We start from the raw sequence: 19,238 nt of genomic DNA on the forward strand, positions 1-19,238 counted from the left end.
TAAATTTATTCTTAGGTGTTTTATTCTTATTGACAACAGTAATTGGGATTGTTTCCTTAATCTTTCTGACAGCTTATTATTAATGTATAGATATTGATTCCTGTATGTTAATTTCATATCCTGACCTTACTGAATTCATTTAATTCTAAGTTTTTTGGTGGAGTCTTTAGGATTTTCTAGTTTTGTATCATGTCATCTGCAAACAGTGACAGTTTTGCTTCTTCCTTTCCAATATGGATACCTTTTAGGTCTTTTTCTTGTCTAAATGCATGGCTAGGATTTCCAAAAACAAGGTGAATAAAAGTGGAGAGAGCAGGATTTCTTTTTTTTGTTCCTCATCTTAAAGGAAAAGCTTTTAGCGTTTCACCACTGAGTATGTTAGCTGTGGGTTTGTTATATTTAGTCTCTTTAATACTAGGGTATGTTCCTTCCATATCTACTTTGAGAGCATCATTTACATTTTAAAAACTCACATTGCTGAGATACTTTAATTCCAGAGTCTCAACTCAAGAACTTTGATTTTAAAGTTAAATATAGTAAGAATAATAAGTATTAGAGGAATTTTCTTACGCATTCTATGATAATTGAAGTGTTTTACATTTAGTTCTTTCATCCTTCCAACACATTGAGATTCTATACTATTATCAGTTCTTTTACAGATGAGGAGAACAAAGTGATAGCCAAAGTAACTCTTACAAAAAACCTACTATTAAGTGGAAGAACGGGATTTGAACCAAGTTAGTAATCTGACTACAGATTTCAAACTCTCTTTTTTTAATTTATTTTTATTTTTTATTTTTATTTTTATTTTTAAAGATTTTATTTATTTATTCATGAGAGACACACACAGAGAGAGAGGCAGATACAGAGGCAGAGGGAGAAGCAGGCTCCATGCAGGAGCCCGATGTAGGACTTGATCCCGGGACTCCAGGATCACGCCCTGGGCTGAAGGCAGGTGCTAAACCGCTGAGCCGCCCAGGGATCCCCAAACTCTTTTTTTTTTTTAAAGTTTACTTATTATCAATCTCTATACCCAACATGGGGCTTGAATTTACAACCCTGAAATCAAGAGTCACATGCACTACTGAGACTGAGCCAGGTAGGCACCCCCAGACTTCATTCATGCTCTTAACCAAATCAGTCATACATATTCAGCAGACTGGAAAGTCAAAGTGCTACTTGCATTATTACTACTACTACAACTACAAATATAACTTTATATACATATATTACTAATAAAACCATGAACTTTTAATTGTGGTTATTTTACTCTTTCATATTACTTTCATATTTATTATCTCATTTATCTTCATACTATTGAGCAGGCAGGGTAGTATTAACAACCTTCTATCTGAAATAGAGCTGGCAAAAATGAAAATACAGTTTGTGCTTTCTGATCATAACAGCCTATAGCTTTTATTCTTTTCAGTAGATTGTTATTACTACCTATGATCTATATTTCACATTATAGAACTCCCAGAGTCTATTCCACTCATAGCCAATCATACTACTCATATATCTTTTTCTTATTATACAAAAACTAAAACCAAAGTAGTAATTGTTCTATGTTTCAAGATGAGCAGACCCTTCATTTGAAAATATCCACATTTATTAATTTTTTTCTGAGCTGATTCCCAGAATGAAGTTTCACTAGTTCCAAAAAAATCAATAAGCTATACCCAGTACTAATACATAGTCTTTGAGTATTAAATAAGAAATTCACTTACTTGTCAAAGCTAACTTGAGCTAATGCAGCAGTAAAAGCTCCATCATTAACCACTTGGGCTAATCTAGCCCATGCCTCTGCAGCTGCACATCTCAAGAGGGGGTTGGGACTTTCTAGGGCTCCCATCACCAATGCTAGGGCAGGTTTTCTCATTTCTTCTGAACCCAACTTTCCCTTGGAGCCAGCTAAGTACTGAAATATGTAAAGAAAAATCCAAACTTAAAACTGTAGCAAATTTTCTTTTGCTTAAAAGAAAAAAAATTATTTTAGAGAGTGTGAGAGCAAGTGCAAGTGGGGTGAGGGGCAAAGGGAGAAGGAGAGAGAGAGAGAGAGAACCTCAAGAAGACTCCCCGCTGAGTGCAGAGACTAATGCAGGGCTTGATCTCATGAGCCTGAGATCATGGCCTAGGCAAAATCAAGAGTCAGACAATTAACAGACTGAGCCACTCAGGTGCCACTGTAGTAAATTTTCAAATCCAGTTTGGAATGCATATTCTAGTCAAATACATTCATACTTGGATTACTACTTAAACACACACACACACACACACACACACACACACGAATAAACACTGAACACCCAAACGTAATTTGATTTTTCACAGAAAAGTTCTTTAGAATTTTAAACCTCTAGGCAAACAGTGTAGTAGTTGTTACTATACTATATACACGTTCAGAAGAACATTAATAAGAATTTCCATAAAATAACCAATGAAGTGTATTAAATTTTAGTTAGAAAGAATAAACCATAAATGTAACAATAAGCCAGATTTGGTCCCTAGGCCACAGACCGCCAATCTCTGGTATAGGACATTGGGCTGAGTAGGTTAATGCATGGTCCTAAGCCAAGACTTTAGGTTTAATTTCTGACTAACAGGTTTTACATGGAGAAAAAGTAAAAGAGGTATTACAAATCCTGAAACATTTTCATTAAGAGATTGAGAAAAAAGGGAAGAATAAGAAGGGCACCGGTTCTTTAAAAACACCTTACTCCAACCTACTTAGTTGGCCATATATTAAAAAAAAAAATTATGCAAATACCTGAATTTTAAAAACACAGAATTACCTTCAAGAAACTAGAGAGTGAAGAAACAACATGTAACTGAACTACTTGTTGACGAGCTCCTTTTGTGTGCTTTATACTGTCCAAAAGCTGTTCCAGTACAGAAAGCCTAAAATAAGAAACAAGATTTAAAAGCAAATAGTAAGACAGCAAATTTATTAATAAAGATAAAGTAACCCAAAGGGCATTACTGAGTATCTACAGCTAATTTGTTTTGTTGCATTATTTTGTGGGAACTGCTAAAATGAGATAAACTGCTGAACATAGTAAAACATTTTAGGAAAAGAAAATATTAAAAAGAAAAAAGTAGTTTGATTATGTGTCCTTCTGACAGTGGGTGAGAGGCACTATTTGTGGAAAAAAAACCCACACAGAAGTATCACATAATAAATATTTACCTGGACAAATTCTATCTTAGTAGCTATTTCCTTCCTTCCTTCCTTATTTCCTTCCTTATTTCCTTCCTTCCTTCCTTCCTCCCTCCCTCCCTCCCTCCTTCCTTCCTTCTTCCTTCCTTCCTTCTTCCTTCCTCCTTCTTTCCTTCTTCCTTCGTTTCTTCCTTCTTCCTTCGTTTCTTCCTTCTTCCTTCCTTCCTTCCTTCCTTTTTCTTTCTTTCTTTTTTTTTTTAAATATTTTTTTTAAATTTATTTTTATTTATTTATGATAGTCACAGAGAGAGAGAGAGAGAGGCAGAGACACAGGCGGAGGGAGAAGCAGGCTCCATGCACTGGGAGCCTGATGTGGGATTCGATCCCGGGTCTCCAGGATCGCGCCCTGGGCCAAAGGCAGGCGCCAAACCGCTGCGCCACCCAGGGATCCCTCTTTCTTTCTTTCTTTCTTTCTTTCTTTCTTTCTTTCTTTCTTTCTTTCTTTCTTTCTTCTTTCTCATTCCTCTCTTTCTTTCCTTTCTGTCTCTCTCTTTCTTTCCTCCCTCCCTCCCTCTTAAAGATTTTATTTATTTGTTTGACAAAGAGAGAACACAAGCAGGGGGAGTTGCAGGCAGAGAGGGAGAAGGAGAAGCAGGCTCCTCACGGAGCAGGGAGCCTGATGTGGGCTCAATTCCAGGACCTTAGGATCATGAGCTGAGCTGAAGGTAGATGATTTTGAGCCACTTAGGCGTTCCACATTGTATGTATACTTTGTTAAAATACTTTTTCCTTCCCAACGTTATTCCCATCTTATTAACTATGATACTGAAATAATTTTAAATGGCTAATAGTGTAATATAGTTTGGCAATATAATACTTCATTTAACCCACTTCTAATTATTATTATAAACATGATAAGTACATTATACATTTTTTTTTTCAGTTTTCAAGACCATATTTAAGGCATTTTAAGAACATGTTTGTGTCCAAACTGCCTGCAGAGACTATGGTAGGGTAAACATGACAACAAAGAGAAATTAAGGATAACCATATGGTCAGGCTCACAGGTTTAAAAACCTAAAATGTCATTTTTAACTCATATCCTAATCATCTGTTATCTGTGGAACAATATCATGTTGAAAGTACCTTATATATTATAGCTTGAGAATTCTGTTATATTGTAATTGAATTTGACCTATACCAGACCTGCCAGAGCCCCCTATTTTTTCTCCACTCTTTATCCCTAAATGCTGACAGAGATCTCCACAAAAATATTCTAAATCTTCTGGAAGATGGAGATGACTTGTTTTTAGTAATACTAAATTGGTATGCTTAAGTACTATTGATAATGCAATTGTTAGTTTGGAATGAAATTAGATACTGAAACAAAGTTTTGGGTCTACAGAAATTAGAAATATATACTTAACTGAATAAACAGTAAGACATAACATCTGAAAACGTTGATTTGCTATATGCAAATCTACCCAGCTACAAGTCAGAATCACCTAAGGAGTTTTTAAAAATTTCCATACTATTATATCAGAATCTACATTTTAAAAAAGTTGTCTAAGTGACTGTAATGTATTCTCAAGGGAAGAACAATCTTCAGGTGAACTAAGTAATTCATTCTTTGCGCTTAGGTACAAAATGTTTCAAAGTAAGCACAAACAACACATGCACAAGACCAATCATAGTTCTTTTCTGTATAAAATTATCTTGACATTCTAGAACTTTAAACATTTTAATGTTTTAAAATTCCCAATGCAAAGTTTTCTGACTTTTGGAATCCTTTAGTCAACATAGAGAAAACCAAATGATTTAAAGACAATTTAATATCTAAGGGCATAAACAAAATATGAAAAACCTATTTCTAATCTTAGGGCAATCTCATGTTATAAAAGTTTCTTTTAAGCTGCTTTAAACACAAAGCTAACCACAATGACAACAAAATGCTTTGAAATATTTAGCTGCTGTTGTTAAATATTGAAATTTCAGTTAAAACATTTTTTTCTCTAGAAATGTAAATACACAGCCAAAAGAAAAAGGGTCTGCCATTTAAAACAAGTATCATACCTGGGATAACAGGAAATTAGAAACTTAACTTTCCTATTTATGTAGTTTCTCTCCTCTGGTCTTCTAATGACACCCAATGGAAACTGCTGATAGCTGCTTATGACCCACTTTCTGTATCTGGGATCCTGCCAGATCAATTCCTTTAAAAATCTCCAAAGTACTGCCTGCTATTTTTATTCAGTTAGAATGCAAACATAGTATGCTTTGCTTTTACGTCTCAACATTTTTTTAATAAAAACTCTCCTCCCTTAAATATATATCCATTCTATATGCTACTTTAGTCCAAGTGAAGTTAAAAAACTTAGCATATTTTAAAGTTAATTAAATTTTAGATAGGAGTAAAAAATCATTTTCCTAAATAAAACAACCTCTAAGAGAGTAATAAAATCAATTTTTAAAAAGGAAAAGTTTGTAAAAAGAATCTTTTATTTTCACTTTTTGTCTTAGACCTATTAAAAAGAGTTAGTGGAACCATTAAGAACATGCTTAATTTAGGGGCATTTGGGTGGCTCAGTCAGTTAAGCATCTGCCTTTGACTCAGGTCATGATTCCAGGGTCCTGGGACTGAGCACCAGGTCGGGTTCCCTGCTCAGCAAGGAGTCTGCTTCTCCCTCTCTTTCTGCCTGCTGCTCCCCGTGCTTATGTTTTCTTTCTCTCTCTCTCTGTCATATAAATAACTAAAATCTTAAAAAATATATATATATATATATATAAAGAATATGCTTAACTTAAATCCTTCCCCGCCAAGGAAACCCGTTTCATTACTGTGGTTACTGCTGTATTAATCCAAATTAATTATTTTAAATTATATGGTCTATAAAATGGTATAGTTACAAACTAGTTCACTCTCATTTTATCTTTTTTTTTTCCTTAAAGATTTATTTATATGAGAGAGGATACTCAAGCATAAGCAGAGGGAGGGTAAGGGGAAAGGGAGAATCTTAAGCAGCTTCCCTGTTGAGCATTAGCTCAAACTCATGACCCATGAGATCATGACTTGAGCTGAAACCAATAGTCGGACACTCAACCAAATCAGCCATTCAAGAGCCCCTCTATCAATTCTCCTTTGAATATTCCAGACTACTATGGTTCTCTCATCTTTTAGTGCTATAGCATTCACTTATAAATTTAGTCATATATTGTCCTAAATAGATTATAACCATAACTTTATAGTTACAATATACACAGGGAGCTAGAGGCTACAAATAAATTTGGGAAAAACATCATCTTTTAAAATTTAAACTCTGAAAAGACATTTCAGCGTGTGTGTGTGTGTGTGTGTGTGTCTTATGATACTAAGCAAATACTGCCATCATTTAAAATAATATGACATGAGGCTATTTAAGTCAACACAAAGTCAACATAAGGTTTAATCACTTTTCTATCCACTTAAAAAGTAAACTATCCAAAGACATGCTTCAAAAATGTGTTGCTGAGGTGTGCCTGGCTGGCATAGTCAGTAGAGCATGCACTCCTGATCTGGGGGTCATGAGTTCAAGCCCCATATTGGTCCTACAGCTTACTTTAAAAAAGAAAGCAAACAAAACCCCCCAAAAATGTGTGGCTGACAAGATTAAAAAAATGTTGTGAGTCTTCATCAAAAGAGACCAAGGTAAATTCTCTATCTAATTGATATTGTCTGGAAGACTTAACTAGATAAAATGATATAAAAGCAATGATCTAAATACATGTTGTTATTTTTGATTTAGCATGCCAGAGGCAGTCAGGAAGGAAGGGAGAGTGGAGGGAATGCAGGGGGAAGTGGAGAGAGACAGAGAAGGAAGGAACAGAGAGAATATGAATAAATGAGAACAGTTACTAATTTGTGAATTGTTAAACAGCATAGGCTATGGGCGAAATTCATGTTGCATTTAGTATCTCACATAAAAACAATTTCCTGAATACTAGATATGAGTAGTGTTTTTTGTCTCCAAGAAAGTATTACCTCAGTTATCAATTATGAAACTGTCATTCACAATAAGAAGCCATTATTAACCCTTGATATTTCAAAATTTATTTATTCATGAGAGACACAGAGAGAGAGGCAGAGACATAGGCCGACAGAGAAGCAGGCTCCATGCAGGGAGCCCAATGTGGGACTCAATCCCCCCCCTGAGCCAAAGGCAGACACCCAACTGCTGAGCCACCCAGGCATCCTGAAGACTAATCAATTTTAACCTAATTTTTTAAATCCACCAAACTAAAGATCTTTAATGGCTCCACAAAACTTTGAAGGTAAGAAAACTCCTGAGACCTAATCTAAGCAGAAAACCAGGGTACTTCTTTGTAACAACAGCTCATAAATCAAAATTCTTGATGCCACTGATTTTTTTATTTGTATTTTCAGCTAGATGATAAGGTAATTGTGGATAAAGTATTATATCCACAAGAGTCTAGCAGTTTTCAGTTTAATCACCAAATTTAATTTATGACTTAATTACTTATTAAATATTAGCCAGGTGAATAATTAAACAAGACCCTTTATCTCACCTAAAACCTGTCATCTATAACTCTTTTAAGGACTTTTTATGAGAGACAGAAGCACTCGCAGCACCAGTGGAGACGGGGAGGGGAGAGTATCTCAAGCAGACTCTGTGCTGAGTGCAGAGCCTGATGGAGGGCTCAGTCTAATGACCTTGAGATCACAACCTGAGAAACCAAGAGTCAGATGCTTAACTCACTATGCCACTCAGTCACCCCACTAATAAGAACTGACATTTTTCTTATGCAACAGTTTTCTATCATGCATTCACTGAACCAATGACCACCCTTAAATATTATATTTCAGGATAAGCGAACTACTAAAGATGGTTTACCTTTGAGCTTCTCCCACATGAGCACATACAACTCCAAAGAGCTTGACTGCAGAGCTAATAACTGATAGTACTGGAGACAGGGGTTTAGGCACTGAATCTCCCTCTACATCTTTCTCATAAATAGAATAAGGGTCATACTCCAAACTTCCACAAGCAATACCATTACCAAGCAGGAGCTAAAGCAAACAAAAAAATACATATATATAAAGTATTAAAATGACTGTTTACAGAATGAGTCAACCCAAGAGTTATTGAAAAATGACTATACCAAAAAAAAAAAAAAAAAAAGACTATACCTGTTCTTCAATAAATCTATGATCAGTTTCTTGTAGCAAAGGACTTAATATCACAAGATCATCCTGATGACAGAGGGGTGGAAGTAAAAATGCAGATGCTGCCACCTGTATATCAGAGGCAGTCAAGTCAGCAGCCAGCTCTTTGAGTATAGCACAGAAGTTTTCTGTTGAGTTACAGAAAATAGCAATTAGCAATTAGTAAAAGTAGTTAACTGGCTAGAGTACAGGGTTAAAGAAAACCCAGGCAGACTTTTAATCTACACATCAACTAACTTTAATTTATTACAGTCAAATATTATATATCTCATCCTTGAAAAATACACTACAAACAAATGGTTCAACTGGTGCTACTGGTCACAAGACTAGGAACAGATATCGAAAAGACATCTCAAAGTACATGTGTATATACCTTATGATACTGAATAAATACTACCAGCATTTTAAATAAAATGACATGAAGGACAAAAACAATAAAAAAGATGAATACAAAAGCAGATAAATTATATTTGTTTAAAAAACCCATTGCCTAATAATAATTTATAAACATTCAGCATGTTTTTTTATTATGGAAAATTTCAAACATATACACTAGTAGACATAATAGTATTATCATACCCTAACTCCCCACCACCTCAGCATATGATTGAGTCTCATATATCTTGACCAGCTGGATAAATTCTGTTTCACTATACCTCCATCCACCATCTCACCACCTCCCATATTATTTTGAAGTAAACCCTAGAAGGCAGAAAATTTTCATCTACAAATATTTCCTTGTTGTATTACTGAAAGCTAAGGACATTTTATACATTCCTATTATGTTTTAAAAAACACTAAACATCAAATACCTTATTCAGTGTTCAAATTTTCAATTGTCTTGTAAATGTGTTTTTGTTTGCTTTTATTTGAATCAAGATCTAAGTCTACATTTTGTAACTAGTTGATGTATCTTAAGTCTCATTCAATCTACAGTTCTTCCCTCTACTTTTCCCTGTGTAATTTATTTGAAAAAATGAGGTTATTTGCTCTGTAGAAGTTTCTACAATCTTAATTTTTATGAATTTATGCCCTAGTGCAGTTTAATTTCTCTATTGTCTATATTTTTTTTGTAAATAAATAACATGGAAACTGGATCCAGAGAGGATCCATTTTATTTGTGTTTCAGAGGCTAACCTAGTTCAAAGACAGCACTGCAATCTTCTGTAAGACATGGAGGGGCCAGTGCAGGGCACCCGGAAGGCTCAGTTGGTTAACTGACTAACTCTTGTTTTCAACTCAGGTCATGATCTCAGGATTGGGAGACTGAGCCCAGTCTTGGGCTCAGAGTTGGGCTAGGTATAGAGCCTGCTTAAGATTCTCTCTCTCCCTCCTACTACCCCTCCTCCAACTCTTTAAAAACAAAAACAAGGCATGAAGCAGCTTATGGTTGTTCTCTTATATATACACACTTTCAAAAACTGGTTCATTATCACATTGACCTAAATGCCATTTCAAAGATATTTACCACTAAGTGTGGAAATAGTTTCTCTATTTCTCATTCTTTTTTTTTTTTTTTTTTAAGATTTTTATTTTAGAGGGAGAGAGTGTAAGGCAGGGGGTGGGGGAGAGAGACTCACCAACAAACTCTCCGCTTAGCGTGGAGCCTTATGTGGGGCTCAATTCAACCACCCTGAGATCATGACCTAAGTCAAAATCAAGAGCTGGGCACTCAATCAACTGAGCTACCCAGACACCCCTTATTTTATTAAGATTTAAAACCTTTTAAGTAATCTCAATGCACAATGTGGAACTCAGTCTTAGAACTCTGAGATCAAGAGTCACATGCTTCAAGGACTGACTTACAACTCTGAGCTCAAGAGTCACATCCTTCAAGGACTGAGCCAGTCAGGTGCCCCTCTCTATTTCTCACTTAAAGTGACTGCTCATAAAAATCCTTGAACAAAGTACACTTAAGAATGATTCCTTTTAAAATGCAAATAGGTTGGGGCAGCCTGGGTGGCTCAGCGGTTTAGCGCCACCTCTTCGTCCCAGGGCGTGACCCTGGAGACTGGGGATCGAGTCGAGTCCCGTGTTGGGCTCCCTGCATGGAGCTTGCTTTTCCCTCTGCCTGTGTCTCTGCCTCTCTCTCTCTGTGTCTCTCAAGAATACATAAATAAAATCTTAAAAAAAATAAAAAAGCAAATATGTGCTTTTTTCCAACATTTTTTATTTTTATTTATTTACTTTTAAATTTTTTTTTATTTTTTTGAGAGAGAGAGCACAAGAAGCAGGGGGAGTTGGACAAGCAGTCTCCACACCAAGCTTAGAGCCATATGAGGGGCCTGATCCCACCATCTCCAAATCGTGACCCAAACCAAAATCAGGAGTCAGATGTTTAACAGACTGAGGTACCGAAGCACCCCTGCAAATATGTTTTTGTAGAAGTACATCACTGACCTTCTATTGCTAATGAGGAACAACTTCCAGTGTGGAGAATATTAAAACACTAGCCCATAACAAAACTAAAACAGGAAATAAAAACTAAGAACCCAATTTTTATTCCACAAATTTTGGAAAACTAAGTCACTCATGAAAAAATTCTGCATCTGAAAAAACAAACAAAAAAAATTCTGCATCTGCAGGACTACCACAAAGTCATTTAAGTTATTAAGTACATCGTATGTAACAAAGCAATTTTTTACTGTCTTGTAAACTTACTTTTTGACAAACCACTGTACCAAGCAGTATCATCAGAACTTTAACTTCCATTTTGTTAGCCATATTTTTGAGTTAGTGAGATGTATAACTTTAACGACTACTATTTCCTTTTGTGTTAAAAGATTTAGAAATTACATTATTATTGTATGATGAACTATTATTTTAAATTTCAACTGATATTTTAATGGTAAAGTTCTTACTGTTAAGCTCCATATACATAAATCTATTATACAGACTACCATTTGAAAAAAATCCTTAAGGAAAAAAATCCTTAATTTTATTTCTATAGTTTTAAAAATGAAAAAGATAGCCAAGATATGGCAAATTATTTTTGGTTGAAACATGAAACTATTAATACCTCCATATTTTTCTTTTTCTAAAACTAATTTCTTCTTTAATCATATTAAAAAATAGATATCCTTGAAGAAGATAAATAGGGTAAAGGTAAACATAGATTCTGTTTCTCAAGAACTTTATAATAATTCCTAACATTGTCTCCCAGTAAACATTCTGGAACTGATTTAAAATCTATATATTCGTGGGATGCCTGGGTGGCTCAGTGGTTGAGCATCTGCCTTCAGCTCGGCGCATGATCCCAGGGTCCTGAGATTGAGTCCCACATCAGGTTCCCTGGAAGGAGCCTGCTTCTCCCCCTGCCTATGTCTCTGCTTCTCTCTCTATGTCTCTCATGAAGAATTAAATAAAGTCCTTAAAAAAAAATTCATACACGTGTATATTCATTATTCCTTTAGGACTTCTGACTGTATTCTCAATTCTGAGAAAAAATACAAGACTTTGTTTTTTTCTTTAAATCTTTTAAGGGCAGATTTATATGATCATTTATTAGAAGATATATATTTTAGGTTGACATTCTGGTATTCTTAGATGTTTAATGAAGACTTTAAAAGAAATTATTTTTTTTATCTGTAGTTTGAAAATAAACTCCAAAATATGGTAAAAATGATATAAATGTCTAAAGGGAATTGTTTTTGCCAGAACCAGACAGCTACCTGAGGTATGGAACACAGAAATTATCTCAAGAGCTTTTATATCTAGCAGGTAACTCTTATATACTAAGAGACAGTATACAAAGAGACAGACCTATCACTAAGTCTTGACTGTTCGTTAAATCTCTTCTAGGTTACTTATAAATAGGTATGCAGCATAGCATGAAGCAGATCTATAATCTTGATTCCACTATTTACGGCACATATGTTTCTAAGTTGGTTTATATAACTTCTCTGCCTTATCTGTCAAATAAGGAAAATATAACCAGATTACTGTATTGTCCTAAGATAAATGAGATGATAATATACACAATTTCTACCACAGTACCTCTCATACAGAAATGGTTCTTTTGATACAATTCCTGAGAAATGACAATTTCCCATTTTTTACAGTTCTTCTTCTTATACTAAATGGTTACTTTACATCAAATATTTTGATAGGCACATTTGTGAACCAGGAAGAAAGGCAGTGGGAACAATACTAATCACATTATAATAAAGGCCACAGGTTAATATTCTGAATTAATATTGTATATATACTATATACTATATATAGTATAATAATAATATATAGTATATATTATACTTCATTTATCTGCAGAATAGGATAAGAAGCCAATAAATGTGTTTTTACAAGAAGTAGTTTTGAAGTAATTATCAACTTAATATGGCTGGCTAAAAACTATTAAGATTAAAAAAAAATCAAGTTCCCAATGGAGTCCATTTATAACTTTCATCTCCTAAAACAAGCATTTTGAGCAATTCAACAGTAGCAATGTATTTTCTTAAAACTGTGTTTTAAATTTACAATAAAGTTTTTAGAACTAATTTTAAAACAGGGGCAAGTTTATTTTACCAGTCATAGTATACCATTAATCTAAGGTCATATCTGAACCCAATAAAGGCAAAACCTATACTCTAAACATATTTATTTATTTTATTTTATTTTTTTACTCTAAACTTATAAAATCAATTATACCTTGGTAGTTCAGTATTAAACTTCTGTCTGGGCACAGTGAAGAATACAATAGTGGAAGAGAATGTGTACAGTAGATAATCACTGTAGAAGGAAGCTAGGAATGGTCAATATCTAATAGGCCTACATTATATATTCTGTACCAAACCCTACAGTAGAATCAAGACCAATCTTTGTGACTTATTCTCTTCCACAGGGTGGAACTAGGGACTTTTATTCCCCAGAGGAGAAAGTTAAAAAGTAGGTTTAAAAAAAAATTTACTTTACTTACTATATAATGGTGAACACAATGGTTGAGATTGAACTCACTATACCTCCTAGAAAAAAGGTACTAAATAAACACCATACCATTCATTTGGGTATTACTTTCCAGCCAAACAGTAAAACATTTTGGTTTAAAGCACATACCTTCATAGGTTTCAGGAGGTAATAAAATCAGTAATTCATAAAGCCTTTGTCTATAAACTACTGATGGCATTTTCAAAGTGCTTCCGTATGTTTTTAGTACTGAAGAAAGCCTTAAAATAAAAGAAAAAGTATATCATAAGTACATAAGATATATAACATACAAATACAATAGATTGACATATAAATGTAAAACAGTTATTCATATTATTAGTAAACGCTAGTGCTCTTTTTATGTTTCTTTTTCTTTTTTCCTTTTTAAAAAAATAATGTAATGATAAGTTATAAGAGGTATTATAAGTATCACACATGGAAATTATTCTACTACGTTTTCTATCACACTTTGTACAACAGAACTATTTAATTCAGCTTTAGATCTCTAAGGCCATCAGTACTTTGTCTAAAAACAAACTTTTATCAAATTCCACAATTTACAAATTGGCATTTGTAAAAAATGGAAGTCTATTATGTAGAAAAGGAATCATATGGAAAAAACAAACAAACAGGAAACATAAATATGCAGGTAAAAATCCAAGTTTTTCTTTGAAACTTGATCTGGAATGCCATCACCAAAAAGGAAAAAAAGAGCATCAAAACATGCAAAGATCATGAAACAAATTCTCTTTTAATAAAGCATAAGTCAAGCCAATGATTCCCTAAAAGTTTTAATCATAAAATCTCTTATCTCCTTCACTTTCATGTACTTTTTAATTTTCTGTTCATTACCACTACTGGTATGAAGGCATCATTTTACTGATGCTCACTCATCTAACAAATATTTATTAAGGATTACTACTGCTCTTTGAAGGTTCCATGTTACCATTTGGAGTATGGTCTCCATCTTTTTAGCAATATAGAAATATAACGGAATTACTTTCAGTGTGTCAGGAATAAATCCACTAAATTGTCATAGCATGAAGTTTCCAGGTACTTTAAGAAAGTCTGGTAATGTTTATTCCTTTGTATTTTCTGGGAAATTAATACTTGCTCTTTCTGGTTTCTAGAAGAAATTAGTTAATTTTTGAGTTGTCACTGTATTTTTTTCCTTTTTTTTTTTTTGGTTTAGTCACTATATTTTTATTTTTTAATTTATTTAGATTTTATTTATTCATGAGAGACAGAGAGAGAGAGAGAGGCAGAGACACAGGCAGAGGGAGAAGCAGGCTCCATGCAGGGAGCCCGACACGAGACTCGATCCCGGGATTCCAGGATTGTGCCCTGGGTCAAAGGCAGGCGCCAAACCACTGAGCCACTGAAGAAAGATTTTTTAAACCAAACACAGAAAATACTAAACAAAAAATACAGGACTGATAAATCTGATATTAAGTTAAGAATTCCTGTTAATTCAAAAAACTATTTTACCTAAAAATAAGTAAAGACATGCACGAATAGGGAATTCTTAGAAGGGGAAATATTGAAGAATAATAAATATATAAAATGTCAAATAATCAAGAATCAGTATATAAATTAAAATCATGATGAGATATCAATTTATACCTACTGGATGGGCTAGGAATGATGTCTAATTGTTAGTGAAGAAGGATCAAAGGGTAGTCACATAAAGAATTGACAAAAATGGGGATCCCTGGGTGGCTCAGCAGTTTAGCACCTGCCTTTGGCCCAGGGCACCATCCTGGAGTCCTGGGATCGAGTCCTATATCGGGCTCCCGGCATGGAGCCTGCTTCTCCCTCCTCCTGTGTCTCTGCCTCTCTCTTTCTCTCTGTGTATCATAAGTAAATAAATAAATAAATCTTTTAAAAAAAAGTATTGACAAAAATATACTAGAATTTTGGAAAATATATATTTAGATATTTCACTGACATAAGTTGCTATATACACACCCAATTAAATATTATATAGCAACCAAAATGAATGAACAAACTTACAGATAGTTAACAAACAATGATGGGTAAAAAAAAGTAAGTCTCAGAAATAATACACCATTTGCCTGATCAAAACCAAGCAAAACTAAACAATGCGCTGTTTAGGGAAACACACACATGAGGAACTTTTTAAAAAGGCAAGGGAATGACAACTATAAAATTCAGAAGAGTCATCACCTATAAGTGGAAAGAATGATATGTGAAAGGAACTCACAGATAACTTAAATACTATTGTTAATGTTCTAGTTAAGAGTAGCTGAATCTGGCCCAATGCCTATTTTTGTAAATCAAGTTTTACTGGAACCTAGTTACATTCACTTATTTATAAATTATCTATGACTGCTTTTGAGCTACCAGAGTTGAGTAGATGCAACAGACTGTATGGCCTACAAAGCCTACAATATTCACAATCTAGCCCTTTACAGCAAACAGTGGCTAACCCCTGCTCTAGTTGTGTTGGATTCACAGGTGTTCATTTTATTATTATGCTTTATAAGCCATACGTTAGATTTATTTTTTGGTAATACACTAAATTTTATATCATTAAATACTTTTTAAAAACTATACATTATATTAACTTGGAAATTACAAGTGCTCATGACATATATTGTATTTTCTCTATGTTTTCTTATCATAAAAGTCAAGTTTGTGAAAAATAAAAACAACAAAAAATTTAAATTGTTTTTTTTTTTTTTAATTTTATTTATTTCTTCATGATAGTCACACAGAGAGAGAGAGAGGCAGAGACACAGGCAGAGGGAGAAGCAGGCTCCATATAGGGAGCCTGATGTGGGATTCGATCCCGGGTCTCCAGGATCGCGCCCTGGGCCAAAGGCAGGCGCTAAACCGCTGCGCCAACCAGGGATCCCAAAAAATTTAAATTGTTAACAAGCATCTGGTTCTTATGAACACAGAATAGCACTAACAAACCAATAAAACACATACCTGAAAAGGTTAAGAGGCTTAATATTTAATTTCTTGGTTAAATCTGACTATTTGGAAGATACAATATCCACCAAGTAACTTTCCTCCCCTTTTTAATATGTATTTTTCTTTCAAGTTCCTAGCCTAAAAAAAAATTGTGTAACTAAATGTTTGCCTTCCACTGCAAAAGAAAAATCATTCACCAATCATAGAAACTTGGCCTAATATTATTAATGTATTAAACAGATATTACATATTCAGAGGATAACTGATTACTATTAAACATTTTTAAAAATCTAAGTAGACATCCTTACTGAGTTAGCAAATCCACAGCACAAGGAAGTGGTGGAAGAAGATGTTGAATTACTTCCTCAGTAAGAAGGTCACCACAGTGGGAAACAAAACTCTTGACAGCTGAAAAACAGAACAGACTTACTCAGCAGAATGTAATGAACCATGAGAAAAAAGCAATCAATTATGGTACAGCATTTGCATTTTTATTAGAGGAATAAAGAAATGTGCTAAAAACAAAAACAAAAAATTCTTGAAACTCTAGCATGAAAAGAAAGCTAGTGTCTTTTACCTCTAGTTAAGCTAAAAAAAGTTTCTAGAATCACTAAAAGAGAACAACCAAGTTAACAAAATGTTGTTTTTCTGAAGTTTTACTCAACTTCTGAGCTCACAAGTAGAATAATAAATTAGCTTAGAACCTCAAGATTGCCAATTCTATACTAATTCTGCAGAACTATGGTGACAGTTTAGCCAGCATTGTTAGTGTCTTATAGATGCTACCTGAAACACATACATTTTCATAAGGAGTTATTTCATATATACAATAAAATGAATATTTTAAAGTTAGACTGAGTTTCAAGATTAATTTCAAAATTGTTTTACTTTTTTTAAGAGTAAAAATGCCATGAATAAACAAATAAAACCAAAATCAATGTTTCCGTGTCTTTCCAGAAATACTACCTTCCTTAGTTCAATATTCATGGTAGATACTATTTTTTAATGGTTCATATACCATAGAAGGGTATAACTTTCATATAAAAAAACTACATGGGAACCATATTTAATCAATGCTAATTAAATCTAAACCTAGTATTTCTAAAAAGAGGAATGAATGCCTACTAACGACAAAGCAATCTTGACAGTTCTCAACTAGATTACATCCAAGAAAACGTGCATTATCCTACAGATCCGAATTCTAAAATTCCTTTTATCACATACCTGCTATAATCACTAATTATGTTCAATTACAAAAATCACCATAAGTAGATATTTTTACCATTAAAAATATAAATATGGGGAAAGTTAAAGAATGGGAAAAAGCCAAAGTGAAGAGAGAAAAAAGACTAAACTTTACCTACCACAGAGCGCACCAGCTCGTCCTTCCAAGGTTACCTGCCAGGTAAATGAATCTCCTCGGCTCTTTTCTGTTTCTAGATCTTTAGGAGATACTGGAAAGACACACTTCCACAATAGCAGAAGTCGAGCAAGGTGATGACTGACAACTGCAGGACCTATAATTTATTCAACTTGTTACTTAAAAAGAACCCAAAATGTTACTCTTTAAAACTCAATAAACAGAAACTTCCCTCTTAAACATTTTAATCCACTATTGCCATTTGGCATTTTTCTCTACCTTCTGTTTTTAACAAATGTCCCACTACTGAATGAACTGTTATCTGAAGGCACTGTGGAGTACGCAGAGGAAAAATAAGGAACTAACAGTAAAGAGTTCTAGGGTCGGCTCTTCCACTAGGGCTGTGACCTGGAGATTCAGTTTCTCTTATCTATAAAATGAAGCTAGCACCACTTGCATTGTCTCCAAGGGTTTGTCAGGGCCAAAGGAAAGAGCATACTTTAGAGTACTCTGAAAAACTATACTGTATCATGTAAATCCAAGGCACCACTGTTTTTGGTGACAAATAACATTGTATACTGGAAGTAATGCTAACTTTTGATAGCAACTTTTTCCAGGAAAAAAATCAGATGTGATATATCTGATTGGAATTTTTTTTAAGACTTCAGGTCAGTAACATTTATGAACTAATGGATCATGAATCCACAAACCTGGTAAAGGCAATGTACAAGGATAGATAGCATTTTATTTGATAGCACTATCAGTTAAGAAAAAAGAAAAACGGGCAGCCCCGGTGGCGCAGCGGTTTGGTGCCACCTGCGGCCTGGGGTGTGATCCTGGACACCTGGGATCAAGTCCCGCATCGGGCTCCCTGCATGGAGCCTGCTTCTCCCTCTGCCTGTGTCTCTGCCTCTCTCTCTGTGTCTCTCATGAATAAATAAATAAAATCTTAAAAAAAAAAAAAAAAAGAAAAGAAAAACTAGAAAGTGTAAAAAACTCACAGCTTTTCTCCCAAAGACTTGTAACTTCTTTACAAGTCTGGGTTATTTTAAAAAACCCCTGTAAGTACTCTTTACTTCTAATTCCCATGTTGTGCTAACTGTATGGTTTTCTTCAGCAGTAAGACAGTATAGCATAGAACTAACTGCACTGGCCTCTGGAAGAAGACCACCTAGGTTAAAACTCTGGTCCACCCACTTACTAGTTGTGTAAACTTGGGTAAGTTACCTAACCTTTTTGTGCCTTAATTTCCTCATCTATAAATGAAGACAATAATTGCATTTACCTCTTTAGATCCTTTCTGGGGTTTATGAGAGTTTATATATCAGTGTTTGACATGCAATTATCATTCAAAATTTGCCCTACATACAAGCTAATGAGCTAATGGCAAAATGAAAGGGCAATTGCAAACAAATCTTTTTTTATGCATGTAATTTATAGTAGATTAAAATAGAATTAATTTCTCCATTTTTCTTCTGGCGTGCGTTTTAGAAAGAGGTCATATGCTAACGCCTATAGTGTTAATTCAACATAAGGGCAATTCAACACTCTTCGCTCACTACTTCCTACTTCCTTTGATGAAGTAATACCAAAAAAAACCCCAGGGGCACCTCAGTGGCTCAGATGGTTGAACATCA

The 19,238-nt window shown here is 34.3% G+C and overlaps 1 protein-coding gene across 34 annotated transcripts in view; it reads right to left on the reverse strand.

Annotated features, from left to right (window-relative positions):
* HEATR5A (HEAT repeat containing 5A) overlaps window positions 1-19,238 on the reverse strand; it is a 111,664-nt gene that overhangs the window by 52,898 nt on the left and 39,528 nt on the right. For 23 of the 34 annotated variants that reach the window (XM_026007670.2, XM_072761335.1, XM_072761326.1 and 20 more), the window contains exons 12-18: window positions 17,606-17,758; window positions 16,550-16,649; window positions 13,431-13,540; window positions 8,343-8,506; window positions 8,047-8,222; window positions 2,793-2,898; window positions 1,728-1,918 (exon numbers count right to left, since the gene is read on the reverse strand). In XM_026007670.2, coding sequence (XP_025863455.1) covers window positions 1,728-1,918; window positions 2,793-2,898; window positions 8,047-8,222; window positions 8,343-8,506; window positions 13,431-13,540; window positions 16,550-16,649; window positions 17,606-17,758 — 1,000 coding nt within the window. The remainder of the gene's footprint in view (window positions 1-1,727; window positions 1,919-2,792; window positions 2,899-8,046; window positions 8,223-8,342; window positions 8,507-13,430; window positions 13,541-16,549; window positions 16,650-17,605; window positions 17,759-19,238) is intronic. The other 11 variants (XM_072761349.1, XM_072761352.1, XM_072761351.1 and 8 more) reach the window with 1 other exon arrangement.

This window comes from Vulpes vulpes, chromosome 6 (genome assembly GCF_048418805.1).
Source record: "Vulpes vulpes isolate BD-2025 chromosome 6, VulVul3, whole genome shotgun sequence".
NCBI classification, from domain to species: Eukaryota; Metazoa; Chordata; class Mammalia; order Carnivora; family Canidae; genus Vulpes; species Vulpes vulpes.